The sequence below is a fragment of the Ornithodoros turicata genome, chromosome 6 (assembly GCF_037126465.1).
Source record: "Ornithodoros turicata isolate Travis chromosome 6, ASM3712646v1, whole genome shotgun sequence".
In the NCBI taxonomy this organism is placed as follows: domain Eukaryota; kingdom Metazoa; phylum Arthropoda; class Arachnida; order Ixodida; family Argasidae; genus Ornithodoros; species Ornithodoros turicata.
In genome coordinates, this window is record NC_088206.1 from 5,862,530 (window position 1) to 5,888,648 (window position 26,119).

General features: G+C 42.6%; 2 protein-coding genes across 6 annotated transcripts in view; one reads left to right on the forward strand and one right to left on the reverse strand.

The window, feature by feature from the left end:
* Positions 1–17,451, reverse strand: part of LOC135398938 (calcium-dependent secretion activator-like) — a 58,551-nt gene extending 41,100 nt beyond the window's left edge. For 2 of the 3 annotated variants that reach the window (XM_064630510.1, XM_064630512.1), the window contains exons 1-8: positions 16,587–17,451; positions 12,906–13,322; positions 12,127–12,207; positions 11,880–12,049; positions 6,951–7,052; positions 3,704–3,794; positions 1,883–2,004; positions 1,661–1,772 (exon numbers count right to left, since the gene is read on the reverse strand). In XM_064630510.1, the coding sequence (XP_064486580.1) occupies positions 1,661–1,772; positions 1,883–2,004; positions 3,704–3,794; positions 6,951–7,052; positions 11,880–12,049; positions 12,127–12,207; positions 12,906–13,322; positions 16,587–17,021 (1,530 nt within the window). In that variant the 5' untranslated portion in view covers positions 17,022–17,451. The remainder of the gene's footprint in view (positions 1–1,660; positions 1,773–1,882; positions 2,005–3,703; positions 3,795–6,950; positions 7,053–11,879; positions 12,050–12,126; positions 12,208–12,905; positions 13,323–16,586) is intronic. The other variant, XM_064630511.1, reaches the window with a different exon arrangement.
* LOC135398939 (tRNA (guanine(6)-N2)-methyltransferase THUMP3-like) overlaps positions 1–26,119 on the forward strand; it is a 283,535-nt gene that overhangs the window by 242,192 nt on the left and 15,224 nt on the right. Inside the window, exons 1-5 of one of the 3 annotated variants that reach the window (XM_064630513.1) lie at positions 17,972–18,247; positions 21,236–21,466; positions 22,321–22,589; positions 23,557–23,626; positions 23,706–23,821. In XM_064630513.1, the coding sequence (XP_064486583.1) occupies positions 18,044–18,247; positions 21,236–21,466; positions 22,321–22,589; positions 23,557–23,626; positions 23,706–23,821 (890 nt within the window). In that variant the 5' untranslated portion in view covers positions 17,972–18,043. Of the gene's footprint in view, positions 1–17,971; positions 18,248–18,778; positions 18,896–21,235; positions 21,467–22,320; positions 22,590–23,556; positions 23,627–23,705; positions 23,822–26,119 lie in introns of those variants that run through there. The other 2 variants (XM_064630514.1, XM_064630515.1) reach the window with 2 other exon arrangements.

Sequence of the window (26,119 nt, forward strand, 5' to 3'; positions counted from 1 at the left end):
TTCGGACTCGTTCGCAGAACGGCCTCGGGTCCCATAGAGGTCGTGTATAAGAATGCCCAAAAATTTCGGACGCTGTGCAGCTGTGTCGCTCGATATTTCGGACTCTGTTTGCCCAACCAGCGAATTTCTCTCTTGGGGTGACGGAAAATACTGGTATCATCCGAAATTCGTATCAAAAGAAATCAACCAACTAAAATATTGAGCCAAAAAAATAGGCAGTGTTGATTGTTCATTTTCCATTCCTCTGAGCAGTTGGCTTGTCGTAACCACTGTGGTCGTAACGCTTTTGCGTCTTCGTTTTTGGCCAACAGCCGAGCACATGATGTCCGCCCGCGAGTCTCGCGACAGTGCTGTAAAGCGAGCTTCACCTACAGTACGCATGCGTTAGGTGAAGCCGACTTGCGGACTTGATGACGGCGGTGCCTCAGACAGTGTACATTGACGAAACGTCGCTTCGGGAAAGAGAAGCTGATGTCATCAGGCAGAGCTGGAAGCGCGTTAGGAAAGCATCGACAAATTTTCCAGCCTACTAGGGCTTAGTAAAGTTTATTTTGAAGCGAAATTCGTTTTTTCGGACTGCTCGATTATTCGGACTTTTGCACGATCCCCGCTGGGTCCGAAAAATCGGACGGCGACTGTATTTGCAGTATTGATTGCCATCAGTCTTGATTAGTATTGGGAATAGTGCCGTGGAATTGCACCTTGACAGTACTGTTGTCTGCACAACTATAGCTACATCAGCATCCAGTACAACTATAACAGCTTCCCGTTTGATGGCATTATGAGTGATATTTAATGCAAAGAGCTACTGATGCTTTTGGCAGGGCACAACCAGTGTTAGTGTCATAGTGCTAATACTACGTAGCACAATATGTATACTGTTTTCATATGATACTTGTTAAAGTTGCAACAACAGTACTATCCACTATCAATACGGTATGAAAAGGGCCATGTGTTTTCGGGTTTTATGTTCTTTGAAAATTGGGAGGGGATTCAGCTTTTACTTTACGAGAAGTAAAACAGGATACAATCAGGCGACAGTGGGTGGAAAATAAAAAAAGAGTGCTTTTCGTATTTTTAATGAACACAAGATGCAGAACAGCCGTGTTGAATATGCAGTGCATAGCATTCTGAAGTGCCTGTATCGCTAGCTGAACTGCCACTTTGTAGTTTTTGAGGTTTTTCGGGTTTTACCCTAAGTGACAATGATACAAGTCGGGGAAGGGGGGGGGGGTAAAAACGGGTTTTACCAGATTTAACCCTAACGCGCAGGACCCTATGACCGAGCAGTGCTATAAACGGCTCTATCAAATGCAGAAGCTGCTGAATGTATTAGTTCGCTGAATGACTGGTGCCAATTTGATCGCAGGTACCACCAGCAATGTTCTCCATTCAACGGTAACTCGTAGTATATTCTTGAGAATGTTCACTCCTATAGAGTGCAAAGTTTTCAACAGTCTCACATTTTGCAAAGCTGTTCCATACACTTACAATTTTGCTGAAAAAAAAAATTTTGGAAGACAAACAGAAAGAACGAGAAAAGTAAGAAGTTACAGACTGCAGGATGTAGGTAACACATTAGATTAGACAAAAAAAGCATTGCTCTAATGCGCACTCGTATTCACTGTAACAAAGCGGACTCGAGGTGTTCCTTAATTACCTTGCCCAGTTCTTTGTCATCTAGGCTGAGCAGCCCCGGGCTCTCTGTGTATAATTTCACCTTTACGATGGGTAAGGGATGCGAGGTGGTAAAGTCCCCTTGAGTGTCCCACCTGTAGACGAAAAAGTCATCAGCGACAGCGTTTTGCAAGTCACAACAAAATTCCGACTGGACTGCCTTACGGATGACTGGGTGGAAAGTGATGACTAAAGTTGAGCTCACATGGGTTTTGAAGCCTCGGCGTGATCAGTCTGTAGCTTCTCACCACCCTCCACTTCCATTGTGCAGTAGACAATGCGGTTGGGAGCCACAGATTTCAGCCCTTTTACTTCCATAACAACCACCTGAACAACAAACACTGTGTGTACTATGGCACTTTACCGCTGCTCAACTGCCACCCTGCAATTTTTGCAAAGAGGTTGGTTTAGTTAAGCTTTGTCTGCATACCTCCTTAGCAGGAGAGTGGTAAAAAAAAAAAAAATCTGACGCAAAAAAATCCGCACATATGCAAGTCGGTGATTCCATCTCAACTCGGGCAAGGTGGTCCGGGCACCATGAGTGATTTTTATTGAAAAAATATATGTTGTAGCCTGACTGAGAATGGGACAGCAAGTATTTTTTCTCTAGTCTCCGTAGTTCCCGAGAAAAAAAATCCGGAAGAATATGGCAGGTCTGGCGCGCTTTCACGCATAGCAATTTTGGCGTTCATTATCTGTCCAACAAACGCGTTCACGGCTTTGAATTTTTTTCCACGCACTGTCAGCTATGTTGGCTTCTAGTGCTTGGGTTCGGTTCTGGGGCGGGTTTTGTTATTTTGCAGCTAAAAATACGTAAATTTGGTGGCGACGACGAAAATTGCTCATATTCTTCCGGCTCTGTCGGCACTTGTGCACATGCCAGTGAAACGAGAAAGGCAACTCCATGTAGCGGAGACTGAGCTCTATAATTTGGTATCAAATTGAGGGGTCTAGGCCAGGTTGCTGTCACGTATGGAGGCGCCTACAACACGTGACATTTGAAAAAATTCGGTTTTTGAGCGCTCATAAAAAAAAAACTTTTATGTATGGATGGTAATGTATGTAGCTCTACATCCCCATAGACTTTCTTAAGAAGTGAGTCTGCCTCAAGAGTTTCATCATAAGCTCACCGAAAGGAGTTCGTCCCGTACGCAAACTTGAAAACATCATGAAGCCCCTACACAACTGATTGTGATTGATTGATTGATTGGGCTACAAGCCCTTCAGTTCAGTTGAGGAGTTTATACAGTCGACCCTCGATTTATGAACACCCTCGGTTCCCCGAAAAATCGTTCATAAATCGAGGGATTCATAAATCGAAAATTCCTTTAAGTGAGTACTATCGAGCAAATGGAACAGTATTTCCCAGTTGGTATTGTGTTTATAATGCAATATATTGTGTAATTTTGCTTTCGACCATGCCTTCTGCTGTACCAATATCACAAAGCACAGATGTTGGCACATTCACACTCTGTTTATTATGCAATACTAAATAGTTTAATTTTGCTTTGGACGATGCCTTCCGCTGTGTCAATCTTGGAAAGAGGAGATGTCAGCACATTCGCGCTATTCTGGTCTCAGATTTCCTCTGGGGTTTTTATTAATCTTCGGGTGACAGCGGACACCTTATTCATGAATTGAGGTCAGGAACACTTCTGCAAAAACCCGTTTGCTGTTCGGATTTCGAGGGGTTAAGAACCGAGGGTGCAATACCTGGAAAACGTTTTGTCTGTTCAGGCGTCATTCATAAGACCACGAATAATCCCTTTGAAGGTTTTCGTTGGCCTGGGAACGATCCGTTCATAAATTGAGGGCAAAAACGCTGGGCAACTCCTAGTTGGTTCCCAGAAATCCCATTAATTATTCGAATATCGAGGTTCATAAAACGAGGGAAAAATGCATGTAAAAATAAAATAAATGCATGTTCATAAAACGAGGTAATTCATAAATCGAAGGTTCATAAATCGAGGGTTGACTGTATATACAGTGACTGATCGGATTTTCAAACTGGCTCGGCTACACGTACCTCGAGCGTGAAGGACAGGACGATATCCAGTTTCGACAGGGTCGTCTCAGTGTCTTCCGACAGGCCCTCCTTGGAAAGGGAGGCCTGGCTCCTGAGACCCAGAAAAAGACGAGTGTATTGTTTATGCTTGGAACGGCCACAACAACAACAACAATAACAATAACAGTGCATATCATGCAGTTGCCTTTCATAATGCCGCAAAGCCTGCAGGCCATGCTTCAGGACACAAACGTATATAATATCCTTTCGACAAGCTTTGCCGTACTTTCCAGATTTTGGTCCGATTATAAGTGTAGATACGGACTTGGTTCGTACTCTGTTTAGCATTGCGGTAATGTACCAAATGGTGTCCGGGTACAATTTGGCACAAAAAATTCTGCGATGTTGCAGGAGGTACTACAGTTCAAATAATTTGTAGATAAGTGATACTGAAAACTAGTAGTGATGGGCAGTCACAAGGGTATTCAAAGTAAAACCTGCTTGTGCATAATCAACAATAACGTAAAGGACAATGAGAATTAGCCTGGACGAAGCGCTACCACTGCAAATTTAGGTACTGACGTGGTCGGCACTCAAAAGTACCCCAAATGAAACTGAAGAAAAACGCAAAAATACCACAAGGCTAAGCCATAACACGGTAAAACAAATGCCAATATTTCACGCGCTGGCACCAAAAGTGCACTGCCACCAAAAGTGCACTGCCACCAAAAGCACTATGCTTCGTTTAACTTTCTCAAACATTGATTAGGTGGGGCCTCGTGATGAGCCTTAGTGACGGTAATATAGCTGTCCGAGTAATTTTGCTGACGACATATGGGTCAGAAGCAACGAATCAAAATGTATCATAAGGAAGAAAATACGAGGGTTATCAAGTTAAAGGATGTGTAATCTCACTCACAAGAGCCCTCCAACACTATTTTACTCCTTGCAGTCTGCCCGTCATTATGTCAGCTTGTACTAGATTATCTGTACTTATAAAACCCTGTATACTGTACTCGCAGCAGAGCGTTGAACCGAAACGTTTTTCGGTTTGTTTCGGGTTCTGGTTCGGTCATAAAGGTTCCGTTCCAGTTCAGCTCCGAAGTTCACATATATTGGTTTGATTGACCGGTTCAGAGGCTGTAAACCGGTTCGGAACCGGTTCCAAGCTCTAATATGCAACAAAATTATAGGTAGCCATTAAAAATAATACAAGATCTCTCTTACTTTTTTTATGCATTTATTTCTGTTTTTCGACCAACAGGGGGCCCGAACCGAGATCCCGAACCGAGATCCCGAACCGAGATCCCGAACCGAGATCCCGAACCGAGATCCCGAACCGAGATCCCGAACCGAGATCCCGAACCGAGATCCCGAACCGAGATCCCGAACCGAGATCCCGAACCGAGATCCCGAACCGAGATCCCGAACAGTTAACCGAAGTTTTTATATTGGTTCGGTTACGGTTCAGCTCCAAGATGGCGCTAGTAATTACGGTTCAGTCCCGGTTCAGCTCCAGTGAAAAGTTATGGCTAGTTCCGGTTTTCGGTTCCGGTTCGACGCTTTGACTCGCAGCGAATACTGCCGCTGAACTACTCTCACAGCCACAAGCCTAGAAGCTCAATACTGCTCTCTATTGGAACTTTGATAGAATATGCAGTACACAAGCAGAAATGCACACTGTGCCACAGTCTTGCAGCTCTGCAAAAACCTTTACGATCATTTTCGATTACTATTCGCTATCTATTTTTGACTACTTAACATGCTGCACAGGATGCTAAGAAGAGCTAAGGCAACTGCACAAATGTATGCAAAAAATCTGTAAAATAGTAAAAATCCACTGCATCCTACTGCATGTGCAAACGTGAAACGTTGTTCAGCGCACAAAAATGCCTTTTGTCACTTTTGCAAAAACTACCAACCTACTATAATTGATTAGCAAGTAGTTATTAACAATTCTGTTGCCTCAATGCAAAAAAGAATACCATCAATGCATTCATGCTCGTCTGATGCAACTGACATGCTAAGCTGCTGAGCAGTACATAACTGCACCAACTAAATAGACAAATGATGACTTAATTTGAGAAAACTGGTACCCTGACACAATGTTGCCCTGAATGATTGGTAGAAGAATTTGCAACTAATGCATGCTAGTCCTATTGCGACCAAATAACACACCACAATGAGCGGTAAAATTTGTGAGCTTTCCTACGTACATCACAAAATGATCTTTGTAACCTGCCAACACATAGCTGTCTTCAATTGGGCTGCACCTTGTGAACTAGTGCAAACAGTGCAAGATCCCGCATTCTATTCTGCGGAGGTGCAACCCTTGCACTACACTTGACCATTCAACTGGAAAAAGTGTCACCAGAGAGCAGCACAAGTTCAAGAAAATGCTGCACCTCCTCCTACATCCATGCAATATTCCGTGCCCCATGCCCAGACGACGTAAATAAGGTTGCTCTGGAATATTGTGCTTGCCGGCAGTATGTTATCATTGATCAGTCAGTTCTGTCGAGAGGGGGCAGTTCTTGCTCCTCGAGTGAATTAATAAGACAACAGTCACTCAAAACTTACGACACGGAGAAGAAATCTGCGACAACCTATCTATAGCTTACACTTTTCTATTTGATTGAGGTCTAGTGTAGCTTGATTGAGGGCAGCACCTGTCGCACACTTTGTTTGCACTCGTTTATGCTGCCCTGAACACTTTTTGATAAATCGAAGACAGCTATATCGTGCCATTACTCATAAAAATATTGTCCATAACTAGAGCCTGAAGTTTTTGGGAAATATTTTTTTCTAAATTCGGGGGGTAAAAATCGGGTAAATAAACATGTGCACTAAATTTGTGCGAATTCAGGTGAAAAAACTTCCATTACATTAAAATCGGGGAGAAATCGGGCTCAGTTATTCAAACTAACTGTAGCGGTTTGGTACAAATGGTGATGTAACTGCATTTTTCTGCCAAACAAGTAAGTTGGTGCATTCCTAGACATCCCAGAGAGGGCAATTTGCCGGGTAAAAATCGGGTTTCACCCTAAAGAGGCAACCTTCAATTCGGGATGCAAATTCGGGGAAGAATCGGGTAAAACCCTAAAACTTCAGGCTCTATCCATAACCACTCCTTCTGGTTCAAATTCAAATTATTTTTTAAAAATTTTTATCACTAACTTAGAACAGCGAAGTATTAAGTCATTATTTGTCGCCAAGGCAGGGCTGCCAAACTAAAAAGTGGGAAATGAAACAAATCAAAATGGCATACATGCTTGAACATGCAAAGAGGATGGCATCATAAGCAACAATCCACAGGGGCGCTTGCAGATACTTGACCACACAATCGCACGCAGAGTCAGCATTCGGGGCACTGTTTCTCCGCAGGAGAAAAATTAAAAAGCACAGGAGGTGGAATGAGGACCACGTAAGCAAGGCAGTACATATAACAGCAGCAAAAAGCAAGCTCTTCACATATGCATCAATACAAAACAGTAGTGGCACTCGGATGCAGGAAGACTTGTTGTTGTTGTTTCTTAGGCGATGTAAAAATGGCGTGTGAAGAGCTCCGCATTTCAAAACGTGTGAGAAGTGTGAGGATGTGTAAAATAGAGCTGTTGCGTGTGAAGTTTTGTGTGAACGCATGTGCTTGCTATGTTGCTGGTGGGGTTTTGTGCGGACACATGAGACACTAGATGCAGTCGCGGAATGTGGATGTTTTCTCAGCTTTTACTTTCTTTTTTTTTTCTGAAGCGTCAGACAAAATATTACAGTAGAATCTGGATGATACGATCTCGGATTATACGAATTTCAGAGTTTCCACTACCCTGTGAGATTCATATCATCGAGATTCTACTGTATTGACGGAGAGCTTTAGTGTCACTGAGTTAAAATGTCACGATGGACTTTGTGGATAAAATATCGGTAAATTATTGATTCCCAAGTGAGGAGGAAGTTATTTATGTGTACCATCATGGCAGTATATCACATGGGGAACACACAGGTTCATACTAGGTATATTGAATATAGCTTCAGTTCTCTTATGGTTTCATTCCTCAAAGTGCTGCTTGCAACACGTATGCATGCAACAGCAATGTCAAGAACCTGTTTCAACTTATCCTGGTATGGGAGGGGTGCTATCCACTTACAAGCAGAGGCTTGGGAACACAGGAGACAGGGGTCATATTTACCACACTCCAGTTGTCAGGACTCTACATGTATCTTAGCATCTCTGCTAGCTTCTGAAATAGGTACACCGTTTTGAACCCCCTTTTTATTTCCGACTGAGTGGAGTACTCTCGGTACATGAAGAAGACAACGAAAGTAAGCAAAGTGTGCAAGTTAAAAGGTTGCTTCAGGGCAGCGTATAATTCATCCCAATTTCAATGTACGTCTGGTTTATAGCTGAATACAGACAGAATAGAATCTGAATTGAACAAAAACATTGGCAGCCAAATTTTGAGAAGCAGTTAATTTAGATCATGATACAATTAAAAAGTTAGAGCAAATTAGAAAACAGATATTTGCAGGAATGACATAACGTATTACACGGCCACTGGTTCAAGAGCGCTGCTACAAAAGCCTCATACGAACGTTCAAAATACGTAAATGCTTATAATATGCTTACATATGCCCTCTGCTATATCGATAAGTAATTATTTATAAGCTTATCTTACAACGAGAACATCCCTCGTCGATATATACAAGTAATTTAGTCCTTTGCACGCATTAGAAGAAGGTACATATATATGAGTCGCATGCTTACTTGGGTTCCACACCACCACCACTGCAGATCAAATTGACTATATATTCAGAAAGCAAGCTCGGATGCCAAAAGACGCGTCCTCCGCATGTCTCATGTGCATATACAATACTGATAAGTGTACGTGAGATGCAATACTATGTGGTTGGAAGGGTGATGTTGTGTGTATCATGCACCCACTTTGGGAAGATGCTCAGATTCTACCTGCCTCAGGACCGAAGATCTTCGACGACTGCAAGTTTGTTGGCGGTGGAGGAAAGGGTGTCAACAACAGGGGGGATAAGAAACAAAGAAAAATGTACAGACAAGGCTGTCTCAACTGTGAAATGTAAAGCGTCACACGCTGCTCAACGATTACAAAGCCCCTGTTTGCAAGGATCTGCTTACTGCGGCTTTTTCGAAGCGGAGTTCTGTTGCCGTGTTGAAATCGACTCGGTTATATCTGCATCTGTTTGATCAGCACCTCCTACGGTGCTCATTTCACAGAGATCGAGTGACATTTCGAAAGCCCGAGTTTTTAATCTGAAAGCTCACGCAATCATCATTTGAGTTAAAATTTTCGTGGGATTAGTTTCCATATGCGTATTTACACAGTAGACTTCTGTTAACTCGGCCGTTACGCCTGCTTTGTATTTTGATTTGATTGACAAGGAATAAAAAATTAATATTATTATTATTATTCTTATTGTTAGTATTTATTCTTAGTATATATTCTTAGTATTTATTCTTGGTATTTATTCTTGGTATTTATTCTTGGTATTTGTTCTTGGTATTTATTCTTGGTATTTATTCTTGGTATTTATTCTTGGTATTTATTCTTAGTATTTATTGCTATTATTACGGCACCGACGAGAGAGGGCAGAATTACCCACAGATCAGATTAAAAGGAATGGCAGAAAACTGTCCATCTCCAGGTCATCTTGGTCTGTCACGATGTCCTTGCTGCTGCTTCCGCTTGAAGAAGCAGTGAAAGCTCCTTATGTAAGTTTTTGTTTTTGACTGGGGAATATTGTTCATTGCATAACAGTAACTCACGTGCAAGAACTGTGGTTGCAGCTAAACCTGCGAAAAAGATGTTTGGCCCTGCACGCGGTCTAGAATCCACTGCGTTCTGTTTCAGACCCTGGAAGAGCTTTCCCAATTTTCGGGTCACTTTTGTAACGTGATTAGTTTCATTTGGGTGAAAAGCTGGCCTGGTTGGAGTTGAATTAACAGAAGTCTACAGCTCATACATAAAAAAAAACAAAAACAAAAAAACAATAAAACATTTACTTCCGCAGAGAGAGAGAGAGAGAGCTGCTATAGCCATTTCGAATAGTGCTAGTGCTTCATTACTTTCCGTAATCATTTCACCCGCGCACGCAACAACGGACATGAGGCATCCTTGCAATCATCAGCTTTGTAAGAAGAAATGTAACCAGCACAATCTCCATCCTATGCTGCCCCTACCATAACCCATAACATACAACTTCATTGCACTTTAGATCGTTTCACATTGTTTTGTGAAGAGATTAAATGTTTGCACAGCATCATTTTCCGTAAAACCTGAGACGAATGTCTGTTGTGTGCATTCTCTAAAAATATTTTTGTCTGTGTAGCATTAAATATGGCTGTTCTTGTCCCATATTTAAAACAACAAAAAAGGGGGAATGACAGGATTGATAATTTCTACGTCTACTTCAAAAGCAAGCAAGGGTTTTGTCTACGACCTAAACTAGACATCACTACGATGCATTGTTAGTAGACAGTGTAAGACAAGTACTAAACTATCAACTAACTAAGCCAAGCACACCAAGCAAAAAACACACAAGATTAGGTCTGGACCGTTACATACAAGAAAATCCAAGACGGTTACGAAGTATAAGACGAACCGTCTACCGAGTTGAAAGTTAACGCATAAATACTACAAGAATTTGGAGGCATTTTTTTAAAGGGTGTAGGAGACTTAGTGGGTATCTTAAGCAAGAAACCAATCGAGTGTTCAAATATATCTCAGTCCATCTTGGGAAAATCCTCTGCCGTCACACTCTTGAGCAACACAGCTGTGTACCTATTACATTAAGCGTGATTACATTAAAGTAAGCGAAATTAATTAATTAATTAATTAAAGTACTTAATTAAGTTATAATTAATAATATTAATTAATTAAAGTAAGCGTAATTACATTAAGCGTGTATTGCATTGGAGTACAGGCAGTCCTGGCAGCGCAACCAGCCAATCGGCGATGTTAATAAATTTTCTTATAACACAGTTGTGGAGACAAGAAGCGTACGGCACAGATTCAAGTGACTAGCATCTAGTAGCATCTAGTAGCAAGAGGGAACTTGTTACCTTTGCCGACTGTCAGCGTAAGCAATAGGAAGGAGAAATGTCAATATTATATTGTGTACTCCGTAACTTTCCACTAATGGCCACATGTGTCCAAACAAGTTTGCATGAGAAAAAAACAAAGTACGTATTTTGTTAATAACAAGGCTGACTACTGAGGTTACTGGTCATAGTACTGGAACATGTCAGCCTATAAAAGGGAGGGAAGGATATCCCACTAAAATTCATCCACACAGTTTTTTAAGCACTCTGCAAAAATTCAATACAGTGAACCCTCGTTATTATGACCATGGTCGTTCCCGAATATTTTGGTCATAATGCGGAATTGTCATATTAACGGAGGGGATTTGCAGAGGTTTCACAGCATCGTACCCCAAGAGTACGGTCGTAAAGTGCGTATGTCAGATTATCGGGGGTCATATTCAGGTCCCCCAAACTCACCTCGGAAAAGCGTGCAATGAAGAAGGCCGCCACTAGATACCCCACTGTTGCCGTCCCGGATCACTTTTGCGCGCTAAGTTTAGCGGCAAAATGTTTTTGTTGTTTCTGCGAATGAATCTAGTCTTTATATGTCCAAATAAAACGCGTATAACAACTTTCTGTGTCGTGTTTCACTTTTTGGTCCCGTTTTTAGACGTTTTGAGCGATCGGAGGGATCTAGTGCACGGCTGCGTGCATCACATAGCGTACCTGTCGTACCAGGCGCCGCAGGCGCAGTCGTCCATTTCTCCTTCGGTGACTTGGCCTGGCTTGGATTGTGCTTCAACTGGATCTTTAGCTCGCTACAATCGAACGCAAGCCAACGTCTGGTAACAATGGGGTATCTAAGGGCGGCCTCCGGCATTGCACGCATCGGGATAGGAACAAATACATGGGAAAATGGCGACCTTGGGGGACCTGGTCATATTAATGAGGGTTCACTCTATATCACTGGGGTCGACATTTAAACAGGAACTTTGTTCATCCATGATGAGCCCCCCCACCCCCTTCCCGAGACTAGGGAACGAGAAGGGACGCACACATACACAAGTCATGTCCGAATGTCATGCAGACATAGCATTACTACTGTGCCAGTGTCATCTGTGTCCATTCAGCATAGTGTTCTCCTACCTGTGGTTGTAACGTTTGAGCTTCTGCAGGCCGTACTTGCTCTCGGCACTGCCCTTAGACACGGGGAGGCTTTCGAGGTTCACCATTAGCTGGTTGATAGATGAGCGGAGCTCTTCAATGTGCAGGCTTTCCATTTCCTTCAGCACAAACTTTGGCATCAACTTGCGGTTCTGAACAAGAACGTCACAGAAAAGGACATGATGAGTACGCTTGCAAGGTTTCCTTATTATGAAAGACGTCTCCGTACTTTTTCCATCTCGTTCACTTTTTGTACCCTTCCGTCAAGTTCTCGTCGAATAGCCGCAGCCTGTTCATCTGCTGAGTCGAGCTGAAAAATGTATGCAAGGAGTTATTTATAGGATTTTTAATGAAATGAATCAAATGAAAAATGAACATTCTCTTGCTCTCGATTAGCTTGTGCACGTTAGATGAACAAAATCCAAAATATTGCAACGATGCAGCTCTAGGGACAATGTTTCATGTATTTGCACTATCAATAGCTGTGACAACTCCGAATAAATTGTGTAATGGATCGGTTTGTAATTGTTATGAGGTAACGAGTAATGATCAGAAACAAAATTTATGCAGTTGCGTGGAAGTCCTTATTTGAATTCACAGGGGGAAAAAGCATAAAAATGGACTAGTATCAGGTATTTGACTATATGTGCAAGATTACTGCACATTAACAGTTTGCACCATAATTGATTTAGTGCTTAGCTGAGATTGCCAATCGTTCAACTAATTGTGAAGCTAAGTGTAGGTTAGCCAAATGCATGATCTGTTAACAGCTAAAATTGAGATGAAGGAATCGTGAAACCACAATCACAGGACAGGAAAAACCATGGCGCTGGGTCCGCTACAGAGAGATTAATAAATCGAGGACTTGAACACAACAACAACAACAGTAGGTGTTGCAAAAAGCATTCACTGTTCAGAAATCGAGGGTTCGCCAAACGAGAGAGAGAAATGTAGTAACGTTGATGAAATGAGGACGATTCGTAAGTCGACGGTTGACTTTACACCTACCTGAAGTGCATTGTAGAGCAGTTGATGTTCAAACTTCTTAATGCACAGCACATTCTGAAACATGTCGTAGAGCTGCTCCTTGCTCAGCACCAGTTCGGAAGCCGCGGCAGCCGCTCCGCCGTGGGGTAGCCGACTCTGCATCTTGCGCGTGTCTTCGTCTCCGCGAAATATTGCGTCAAACTTTGTCATCCACGAGGTGAGCACCGTCTCCTTGCTTAACCCGTCGATCTCCGGCAACGATCGGACGCGCTTCTCGATGTTGCTGCGGAACACCTCCCGAAAGTCGTGAGCCGAACATGCTCCGCTTTGCACCATGCGCTGCACTCTGTCGCTGCGTAGGAACACCTCGTGGTAGCTTTGCACCGCGTTCTGGAATGCTTCGTCTGCTGCTATCTGGGTTTCGCCTTTCAGGAATGCCTGCATGGGTATAAAAGCAAATGAGCCAAAGAAAAAAGTTCTCTTTTGCTATTTGGTATTCGATGACTGATTTTACATTCAGTTCAGTTTGTATTCAATTCAATGTGTTTGACGTATGTTAGACGTGCAAAGGGTGCAGGCAAGCTGGTACATTGTAAAATGACGATAAAACCTGAGACATGGAACAGTAAAATGTATGTATGTATATATATAACAATGTATGTATTCAGTTCATTTTTGCTATTTGGTATTCGATGACTGATTTTACATTCAGTTCACTTTGTATTCAATTCAATGTGTTCAATGTATGTTAGACGTGCAAGGGTGCAGGCAAGCTGGTACATTGTAAAATAACGATAAAACCTGAGACAAGGAACAGTAAAATGTATGTACGTATGTATATATATAACAATGTATGTATTCAGTTCATTTTTGCTATTTGGTATTCGATGACTGATTTTACATTCAGTTCACTTTGTATTCAATTCAACGTGTTCAATGTATGTTAGACATGCAAGTGTGCAGGCAAGCTGGTACATTGTAAAATGACGATAAAACCTGAGACAAGGAACAGTAAAATGTATGTATGTATATATATATATATATAACAATGTATGTATTCAGTTCATTTTTGCTATTTCATTTCATTTTGTTCATTTTTGCTATTTGGTGACTTGGTATTTGATCACTTATTTTGTAGTTCAGTTTGTATTCGGTCCAATGTATTCAATTCCCTTCAATTCAATTCCTAATGTACTCAATTCAATCTGTTCAATGTATGCATTCAGTTCAAGGGTTCATTTTTGCTATTTTGGTGACATTGTATTCGATGACTGATTTTGCATTCAGTTCAGTTTGTATTCAATTCAATGTGTTCAGTTCATTTGCTATATCATTTTCATTTCATTTTGTTCATTTTTGCTATTTGGTGACTTGGTATTTGATCATCGATTTTGTATTCAGTTCAATGTATTCAATTCCCTTCAATTCAATTCCCAATGTATTCAATTCAATCTGTTCAATGTATTTATTCAGCTCAAAAGTTCATTTTTGCTATTTTGGCGCCTTTGTATTCGATGACTGATTTTGTATTCAGTGCACCTGCAAAAGCCCTTGGAGCCCTTATCATATATAAATATTAACAGCAAGATGAATATCATGTAAGTGACCCTAAAACCCTTGAAACTGTAAACCAGATGCTTTGTGAAACATTAAGTACCATGTGGCATCCGAAACAAAAATTTGAATACTTTCTGAGGTAACCCACAAACTGGACAGTCAGTGCAAAAAGTAACATAAAAATTTAAAAACCCCAGAAAATATCACAGTATTTATTGAAAGACTAACCGCCCTGCTCTTCCTTCACCCTCAGGGACCCCTAGAGTCAAATATGTTGCTTCAAGGGGTCCTCTCTTACAACTTCAATCACACAGCTGTCTCCGTTGTACAAAATGACCCTTTTAACCTAATGAGGTATCCCACAAAGTTAACAACAATACTTCCACAACTTGTCCACTCTGTTTAAAGCCCACTCGGGATGCTCAAGAGCTGCTGGAAAGTGGTCCAGCACACCCTTAAGTGGAGAGAATGACAAGGGAAGTCTCTGTGGTGAAGCATGGTTCAAGGATCAAAGAGAGATCCCTTTGAAGTGTACCAGACTCTATATAGCCTATGGATCCCTGACAGAGGAGAGAGAACACAAACCAAAAGAAAGGAATAAGATAAGATACAGCCTGATAAGGGTGATGTTGCCGAAAGAAGCGCTTCTTATTATTCCGCATCTACTGTGACTGCTTCTGATATATTTTTTGTGTGTGTGTGTGTGCGCTTCAAATACCGTCGATATATACAGTAAGTACACTTGTGCCAAATCGAATTCCGTTAATTGCAAAAATCCATACTGATAACTAGAGCACGGATTTTCATGCAAATGAATGTTTTTTTCTCGATGTGGTTTCGTATATATCAAGGATGAAAAAACACTTTTGGTCTTCGTTTAGGCTCGATCAGAAGTGCTCACTCGTGCATATTTATTTATTTATTTATTTATTTAAAAGTGTCCACCAATGGAAAATCATGTTATATTTAATGTAATATCAATCAAATATAATATAATCAATACACATATACAACAACACACATACACAAATACAATATAATCAAAATCTAAATGCATGTTTAGCACGTTGTGGCATATCTCGCATGAAAGTGCATGAAAAGTGCATATTTTGCCATACTTTCAGGTCCGAGAGCTTGCTTATTTCTTCTTTCACGGATAGTTTTGCTGGTTTCGCAACAGCGTTGGGTCGTTTTTCGCGAAAATTTTCCGTATAATATTTTAGATGTATATATATATATTAATAATAATATTTTCCATAGAACATTGCAATAGAATATTTTCCATATGTCGGCAAAAGGTGCTGTATTCAGCTTCTCTGACCTTGGCCTCTCCATTACCGTTACAAAGACAAGCGGCGTTTGTATTTTAATCGGCAGTGCCGAACGCAAACGCCTGACGAAGCAAGCAACAAGTTTGTTTTTCATGTTTCCCATGCTCAAGCTTGTTTCGTCATGGGTTTCGTCCATCAGCTCCATGATTTATATCTGTGGATATATATTCGTGTGCTGAAGAACGAAAGCGGATTTATTTTGCCGTGCTATCCAAAACAGAATACTCGCTTCTGTTTTGAAATAGTCATTTGGTGCCTTGCTTTCGTACCAAGAAAAATGAAAAACATTACATATATTGAGGACTTTTACTGCATATTTCAAAGATTTTCACTGCATAGTTACATGCATATTTCGGGAGTTTTTAGAGCATATCTATATCGCTCTACTGATAACAATGCTGTTACGGCAGCAACCAAAATATGTTCCTTTTCGATTAAGGAACATTTCTCGGAACAAATAACTCTCGCACATTGGAGAATGCAAGTTCATATGCATCAACATGAATAAAAAGAAGTGCTGCTAACCATGACCTCGTTTTGACGGAGTCACGGCTATACTGGCTGCGTGAAGCGAACAGACCTCCAAACTGAGGAGTGCATGACTGTCAACTTCACTGATGAAATAAATATGGAGGCAGAAGGTGCAACAAGTCCAGATACTGATACAAAACGTTCTAATCAATTCGCGACAGCCACTTCTGCAGGATATAAATACATTTCGCTGACGCGTACCGTCCACAATAAAACCAATTGTGCGCGTGGCTGTGATCACCGATATAAGAAGAGAAACTGTCCGAGAAAGTGATCGGTTTACCTGGAAGCGGTTCTGTATCATCTCAAGTTGTTGCTTTGTGATCTTCGTCTGCCTGCGAGTCATGTCCGTCGGCTGTTTTGCGTTGAACGGGTAGGCGACCGTCCGCAGCACGAACACGTACAGTTGGAGTCGCTTCTTACGTTCTTCTTCTTCCCGTTCCGCCTTGTCCCCATCTTCCTTATCCTTCTCGCTAACCAGCGAAGGGCTTGGGCTGGAAGGCCGAGCTAGGCTGTTAGAACGAGACTGACTGACGACGCTAGTAACGCTGAGGGTTTCGCCGACGGCGCTCGCGGGGGAAAGACTTCGAGTGACGCTAACGCTTCTAGGTAACTCCAAAGTGGTGGCAGAAGACGAAAGGATCGTCGTTTCCGAGCTTTCATCTTCCACGGTCTCATTATCGCTGCCTTCTTCTTCTGAAGACGACGGCTCGAGCATCGCGCAGCGGTCGCTGCCGACGCCGTGAAGGCGTCGATCTCGTTACGTCGAGAGCGTTAACGTTGTCCTCTCTTGTCTCGCAGATATCGTAGTGTCCACTGCATACCTCAATTCCTTCCGTGCGACGAACCGGTGAGCAGTGAAGCAGCGGAGCTGCACTCCGGGTTTAGGCTTAGGAACTTCGATTAGTGCGTTTTTTTCTCCCCTATGATACCGCCGCAGCAGTGCCAACGCGACAGCTATGCCGAGGACATAAAATGGACATGGGTGAAACGTTGGATCGCTGTGTTTCAGGTGCGGTGTTACCTGGTTCAAGTTAAGCTATGTCGCTTCCGTCCGTAAAAGACGCAAACAGCGGTGCACCGAACCCGCATCGTAGAACTCGCGATCCAATCCGGTACCGTAGATCAGCGCTTAGTCGCGTACACGCATGCGCGGAAAGGGGGAAGGGCCGTCGCATGTTTCACACTTGCGACGATTGTTGAATATTTTGGGAACAGTGAATGAAATATGTAATCCATATTTCACAAGGTTGTAAATATTTGCCATACAAAAACGATATGCGTCTGAAGATATCGTGTCAATTTTACGAATAAATACTTATACGCTACGCACGCAGTGATTAATTTTAGAACGTCTGACAGACATCCGCTGCGTATTATTTATCAAAAGTGCTCGAAGAATCGTTTTTTTTTCTTTTGTCGTCGCTGTTGTTTTCCTGCTTCGTGTCTTCCGAGCTCGTTTCCGGTTCGTTTCCGCTATACGCTTCGTTCTATTCGAGCTAACGGCGCCGTCAAATTACGCCGTAATTATATCAAAAGCATGAAATCTACTTCACGTTATTGCATCAAATAATGTTCACATGGCATACCTATTCAAACTGTACATCCTCTGTATACCTTCCTGAAAATTATTGGAAATCGAAACTGAAACTAGACGTTCCCGGACCCGCCTCCGCCGCAGCGCAAAATAAGCGCGCTCAGCGATGACGTCACATACATTCATCCGGGCCACTAAGCAAAATGGCAGCCTCGATGAACGAAGACGCGCAAGAAGTGTCGAACACTACGAATTACGAATATAAAGATACTTGCCAAATCGAGGCAACTGTTGTAACAGGTCTAGAAAGTGTAGCGAGAGATGAGTGTGCTGAAAAGATTGAGACAACGCCTGAGTACACGAGAGGACGAATCTTCTTCGAGTTGCCCATTGACAATTTGCAGCAGGTGAGATTGACAAGACGCCACGTGAGTTTCGTTTTAGGGAACCGACTGGGCATTTTTCTGTTGCGGTGTTCGCGCGTTGTGAGTGACAACATTGGTGAATTGTGAAAAGCATAATTTATGTATTGAGATTAATGAGTTGTTATGCTACAGAAGGTTGTGGTTGATTTTGTGGACACCGACGGGCGTTCAGTCTGGTTCCCACGTATGAATGTGTCGTTCGTGAATGAACAGTTCAGACTGAACGAATCATGGGGATAAACTGAGTGAGCTAGTTCATTATCGTCGAACCTACTCGTTCACCGGTGCTGTGTTCACAACAGTTCACGCACGAAACTTCCCAGTTTCCCCGTGCTTAGCCGTTTCTCCAGTTGACAGTTTCGCCTGTTTCGCCATCTACGTTCGCCGCTGTAATACTGATAAGGCTGTTGCTAGCGTTCCGTCCAGACGGAATAGTAAATGCCACTAGAGTTCCGTCCAGACGAAATAGTTGCTGTTGCTAGCGTTCCGTCCTAACCTAACCTCAGTCACGACAGATGCACAGTCTACATGGGGACGCTAGGAGCTAGACGCAGAACGCGCAGGAGCTGGAAGCGGAAAAGGCGGCGACTGAAGTGGACTCAAGAAATGTGGACTAAGGATAATTACTGCGTAACAGAATGAATTGTTCCTTTTCTTCATGAGACAGCGAGAGACGATCCCAAACCTGCATGCGACTATCAGAATTATTGCAGTATTGATTGAACGAACACTTCGACGATTGCTCGGCCTTCAATGCAGTTCACATTTATTACATGACGTTATCAATGACATGTTGGACGCTTTTAACCCTGTACATAAAAGCAAAAAAAAGCGGATGCCTTGAAAGTCTGAAAGATGTAGCTGCCATCACAATATAATTCCAGAAAACATACACAATTAGGTACCAGATGACGTATTCTCAAAGGCGCGCCGTAGAAATCTCACGTGACTTCAGTGAGCTGGCCGCTGACCTTGTCGTTGGAGTTGGTCACATGATGTTATAACGTTCACGGAGAGGTGAACGAGTGAACGGTTCAGTGAACAGAGCTGAACTGAACGAACGAGTTCACCACAGTGAACTGGATTGCCCATCACTCGATGGATGTCTCGAAAAGGGTTAAAAATTGGTCTGTTGGGTAGTTCATAATTTAAAGGTGATAAAACCCCCCGTGCCGGGAAACAAACAAAAAAGGCGACACATCTCTGCTGTATATTGTGTCGTCTACTTCTTCGTTTTTTGGCACAGGGATTTTTTATTATTATTTATTATTTATTGATCCATCAAGGGGCCTTTATCGCATTTAAAGTATGCATGTCTCGTTTGTGTATGTCATATCAGCACCCTTTATTCATTGAGTACATGTTCGTACTGTTAACTCTCAGGGTAACATTTCTCCTTTGCGAACACAAAAGTGCAACACACATAGATCTCACAGTGAAAAAAAAAAGGTGTTAGTTTCATGTTGGACTTCCAGAAGTGTGCAGTCCTCCACACTCCCTAATAGAACTTACTTGTGGTCAGTGGTCAAAATATAATTTATTTTATTTCTCAAAGCATCAATTCAACGATTTTCATTTGCACGGGTAGTGCATTCCCTGAGATTAGTTAATGCGTACTTATTTCATGAACTAGTCTCGTATTGGCATTATAAATCATTAGAACGTGCACACAGTTTTTTTTTTTTTAAATTCCCGTGCAGACAATGGTGCCTGCTACACTTCTGACGGGTGCAAGCGCATCCAGGGAAGGATTAGAGATTAACTTCACTTATATCCACAGGAGAGGAAAAAGTGGTTAACATCTGTAACGTACCTATGTAACCACCTGCTAAGGAAGGCTGTTCACACAATGGAAAGTGGTTCATGAGATATGTTCTATTCATATCACACCCTGTGAACGTGACATGCTCATGTGATGCAATGTAAATGGAGCTTCGCTCGGTACTTTTACTGGACAGCTAGTCTATTAATGTACCACATGTTACTATTTGAAGTGGTGGAAAACTGCCTCACATAGGAATCTTCCTTTGACTGCCTAATTTCTTAAACCTTTTCAAATTATCTTGATTTCTGTCGTTCAAGAATATTGTTACAGTTTGTTATGCAATTGTGCAATTGATGCAACGATTCGATATAGTTTTTGAAAATATCGATGGCTTTAAGTGACTCTTATGTAAAGTTCTAGTAACTATAGGAAAACACAATTGATATATATCTGAAAATTTGTTGAAGAAAGTATGTTGAGTTTCACCTGGTTGGTTTACATAACTACTGTAATTAAATTCCAGTTCATCCGTACCAACACATGAAGCACACATCTCATGGCATACGTGAAAATTGCTAACTAAACCCGAGGCAAGGAGCACAGACAGATTCTCGTTACACTTGTTGCCGTTGCTGTGTAACGAGAATTCGTCCGTGCTCCTTGCCTCGGGTTTAGTTGTACGCACCCCCGGAACATGACATATTTTGTTGAAAGGTCTCGGCAAACAATTTCCGCCAACGATTGGACACCCCATCCGCTCTGCCGTGCACACATACACATAACGGATGAATCTCGTTCCTTTTAATTCCGCAAGGAGGCATTTTTGCACTTTGGTGCCCCTTTAATACTCGAAAATGGTTAAAAATTGGGCGGTTCGGTGTAGCATACTTTAAAGGCGATAAAATCCCGTGCCGAGGAACAAGTCAAAAGACGACACAACACACAGGCACAGACTGACCATTATTGTCAAACCTGCTTTATAGCCTGAACTCAGGCTATAGTTCAGGCTATAGTTCAGGCTATAGTTCAGGCTATAGTTCAGGCTAACTCAGGCTATAGTTCAGGCTATAATGCAGGTTTGACAATAATAAATCCTTGTTCGTCAGTCTGTGCCTGTGTGTCGTGTCGTCTTCTGACTTGTTCCTCGGCACGGGGTTTTATCGCTTTTAAAAAATGTACTTTAATACTCATTGGAAATGTTGCAGGTGTGGAAACTTCAAGGAGTAGACAACATCTACGTCGTCCTGGCCAAGTTTCCGCAGCTGGCAATGCCCGCGGAGAAGGCCGACTTGGAAGTTCGGCTGACTGCTCTCGTGAACGAAGTGCACTGGACGACTGGGTTGGAAGCCTGGCGCCGCCTGAGCGGAAATCCAAATGACCTGTCTCTAGAGGATTTCTTCTGTCGAAAAGATGGTGCATCTGGTGACAGCGCAAAGGTAGCAAGTCTGCGAAACTAGTAATACTGTGGTGCTGAGTGCTACATTGTGGGATCACACTGTCTTGAGGAACTTCCAGGGTGCCTAGTTGCAGAAGTGGCAAGACCTCAAAATTGTTCTTCTTCGGAACTGGATGGTTCCTACTGGTCGTGGAAATGCTTGAATGCCTTGGATTTCAAAATTACTGTTTTCAAGGTCGGGAAAATTCTGGAATTTTCCGCACAAGTGCCAAGCTGTTGCTGTGTCTTTGGAAGTTTCGTCTAAAGCAATTTAACTGTATTTGATACACAAATGCACTGAAAATAATAATAGTAATAAGTTTATTTCTGTTTGGGTACCCAAAAACAACCAGTAGGGTCTACTGATTGGTGCACCACAAAAGGTTATACGTGAGAACAAAGACAATCAAACGTACAAAAAGTCAACAAGGTTGACAGTGAAACAAACGAAGTTAAATAGAAACAGTGGCACTAATACTAGTAAGAAACTCACGAGAAGGAGCGAAAATGTCAATGTCATGGTGTTTTTAACGCGGAGTTAGATTAGTTGTAAACGATTGATTGGATGAAGCTTTGCAAAAGAGTGAGGATAGAAAACAAGATGAGACCTCAGAGAAGTTCGGGGCAGTCGATGACAGAATGTATGAGCTTATACTATAAGAAATGGCAGTCACGAATCCTTCTGCGATGAGATAATATGGGGATGGAGAGTTTGTTCAGAAAATGATAGCTTTATGTTATATTAAAATATATATATTATGTTAATTTAATTTAATTTATCTATTATGTTATATTAAAAAAATGAAATTAAGAATTGACTGTATTATTATTATTTCCTCTGCTTGCCGTCAACAGGTCCCAAAGTTTCGAGTCACTTGCAACCGAAGTGGGACAACTCACAAGTTCACTTCAATGGAAGCTGCAGCGATTTTCGGTGGTGCCATCAACGATACCTTCCATTGGGGTGTTGACATGAAGAACTTTGACATTGAAGTAGTGCTCAATATTAGCGAAGAGCAGGTGTACGTCTGCTTGGGAATTACACGGGGAAGCTTGCACCACAGAAATCTTGATCAGTTTGGGCCAACAAGTTTGCGGTGCACAATAGCCTACAGCATGTTGAGGTACGCTGTGGCGATCATTTCTCCGCTCATGTTTCAGGTTGTTTTGCTGATTTTTTTCCCCCCAACTTTTCTTGTTAATGAGTGAACCATTATACTGTACTTTCATGTTTTGCACCGTGGCTGGCATGTCTGTCTGGCTTAGTCACTCGATGTTTTAGTACATAGGAACACTTTGATTCGAGTCTGTTATACTGCTTGCAAGAGGCTTACAAAAGCATTCCATAAAACAGCCCCGACTGTTTTGCTAGAACAGAATTACATTGAGGTGGAACTTTGGGCTTAGCTACGTAATTGTACCCACAGCTAGAGATGCGAAGCCTCGGAAAAAAAAAACGAAAATTTTTTTGGGGAAAAAAAGTTTTTTTCGGGTTTTTTGCTCGTCTCCGGAAAAATTGCCCAAAATTTCCAGGCGACAAAATTCTAAAATTTAAATTTTCGTGCCTTCGATGCGTTCCAACCCGCCAACAGTGCCTTAGGTGCCTCTAATCCGCCAACAACCACCAACTTAGAGCTCCGTCTGGCTGCTCCAAGCGATCGCCATCACGTTCACATAATGTCGGAGTTGTGGTCGGGGTGGACGGGTTGTTCTAATTACCTATCGCTGAGTAGACAGCAGTCTCATGGGATGCTCTGCTCTGCATTTATCCCTAGAGGGTGAACACTACTAAAGTTTCTACCTCATTCTATGCTGTGGCTTGGCCGGCAATGCTTCGACTCAGCAGTAACCGCGTTTGTTTCCATTTTTTCCAATTTTTCGGAACCCCCCCCCGAAAAATTTTTCCCCCCCAGAAAAAAAAAGTTTTTTTTTTTTTTTGAGCGATTCAAAATTTCTGGAAATTTTGCGTCTCTACCCACAGCAGCATATTCCCCATGCAAAACACATTTATCCACATGTTGTGGAAAGTATGTAGCACCGACAAACTTACTAAGCGAGGGAGGTAATGCTGCTGTTTTCTGTGTCAGATAGACTATGTGAGATAAAAAAGGGAGACATCGTCTGTGACCCGATGTGTGGCGGAGGATCCATTCCAATCGAGGTGAGTAAATTTTTTTTTTTTTTTTATAAGTACAGGTGATGTGATAAAGATTGCTACCTCTGTTGCGCTCTAATTCAAGGCCGCTGTCAACTGGCCAGACACGTTCGTGCTCTGCGGGGATAACCACCATCTAGCCACAGAGAGAACCCACGCCAATTTGACGGCGCTTAATGCCAAGAGAAAGGATGCCAACAGGTACGGTGGTTTCAGGCGCTCAAGGAGTACTATATGAACGTCATTTTGTGGTCGTTAACCCCCTCGATATTTATTTAAAAAATGTGTCGAATTTTGTACACAAAACTGATACTTTTTTTTTCCTCATAGTACGTTGCATTCTGTGGAAGCTGACATAAAAATTTCAGCTCTGTCTAAAGAAATGACGGATATATTACATTTAAAGCCTGAAGTTTTCGAGAGGTAAAAATCAGGTAAATGAACATGTGCTCTAAATTCATGCGAATTCGGGTGGAAAAAACTTCCTGTGTGCTAAATTTGGGGAGAAATGTGGCTCGGTTACTCAAACTAACTGTAGGGGTCTGCTACAAACGGTGATGTAACTGCATTTGCTGCCAGATAAGTAATTTAGTGCATTCCTACAGACATCCCAGTGAGGGCAATTTGCCGGGTAATACAGTAAATCTCGGTTATAACGAACTCGACGGTCGCGCGCAATCCGTTCATTATATCCGAAGTTCGCTATAAATGGAAGGGACAAAAAATTTGATCCAAAAGGCCAGCAGTGTAAGAAACATGAGTCATGTATGCTGTTCATTGAAAATACATCGTTAATGGCGCCTGTTTATACACAGTTGCGGAGATCACGGCGTTTTCTAAGTCATCAAGGTGGTCCAGGTGGGCCGCGGCGAGTGCCTTCGCGTACACAAAATCGCGGAGCGAAGCAACGTACTTGAGTGCCTCCGCTGTAGTTAAAATGTAAGGAGGGGAAGACACTGTCATCATCATCGTCATCGAAAAGTTCGTTTGGCGTTGGCAATGATGTCCGAATCACTGAAGTCCGCGACGGCCTGTGCGTCGTCATCTGCTGTCGCGAACTCCTCGAAAGACTGACAGCCGTCAGTCAGATTCGCAGCCGTTGCTCTGTCCCAAAGTTCTGTGTCGGTATCACGCACACCAAAGTCCACTTCACGATCGGCGTCTGTAGCCAGTGCCTGATGAACAAATCCAGCTTTTCTGAAGCAGTTTCGCAAAGTTTCCCGCTTCACCTGCATCCATGACGCCTTAATCATCGGCCAAACGGGTGCACGTGCAACGCACGCTGATGGTGACAGCGCATTGGCTGCAAAGCGAGGTCACGTGCAAGCGGCGCCTGACAAATCCGCGGGCGTCTGACGTCGCGCGCTCGCCTTCTTCAGTGGTCGAGGGAGGTCTTTCGGTCGCAGTAACCGAAGGCTCCCCGGCAATTCGTTCATAATAGGCGGGGGCAATTTCCATAGACTCAATGCAAATTTTGACGGTCGTTCGTGAGGCATTCGTTATAACCGAAGATTCGTTATAAGTGGGGCTGTTATAACCGAGATTTACTGTAATCGGGTTTCACCCTAAAGAGGCAACCTTCACTTCGGGGTGCAAATTTGGGGACGAATCGGGTAAAACCCTAAAACTTCAGGCTCTAATTACATTCTGCAAGAAGGGGGTGAAACGAATATACAACCGTAAGAACATTTTTTATTTACGACCGTTTTTTTATACGGCCAAAACGTTGAAATGTTTCCCAGACGCCCCTGAGAAAGGGAACCGGAGAGGCAGAGGCGGCGGGCCATCTTTGTTTATGGAACACCACTGGCTACTGCTTCCTAAATAAGCTGCGTCATCGTCATACTTTTCTCTGGAAGAGAGAAAATATTGCAAATCACTGTCGTCTTCACTTCCCAAGCATACATAACCCGAGTCACTGTCAGAGTCCTCAGAAACCGTGCGATAACTTCTTTTTGCAATAACCGCGACAACGGAGGCGTACGTAGACGACTGTTGTCCAGATGCCGCGTTTAAAGACCTATGTTGCCAGCTCATCCCGCATGTTTAGCTTCACACAGCGACAAGAAGCTTGCTGCTGGACTTGCCGTGCTGCCCTCTATCCGTAAAGCGTCCAAAGCAATCTCAAAAGAAGCTCTTTTTAGGGAGACGAGTTGCACTTGTCCAAAGCAGTTAAAGGTCAGATATGCCGATTTTGAAGTGCCGCAGAACTGAGCGATACTCGCGCTGTGTGTTCATTATCTAACACTGAATATGTGTGGAAATATCTTGCTCCAACTGTTCGTAGTTTTTTAGAAAACAGTTTTTTTAGTTCCCACGCTCGGCCGTCAGACCGTCGGCAAACCCTGCGCACGGGCGCACCGACGTCACTGCTCTCGGTTTATCTGTCTTTGGCTTGGCATGGACTCTTGGCTTGGCCGCTTGGCTTCTTTCGTTTCGTCCTCGAACAGCTGTTATGTTATTGCTAAGCCGGAAACAAAACATGTGAATATTTTTTTT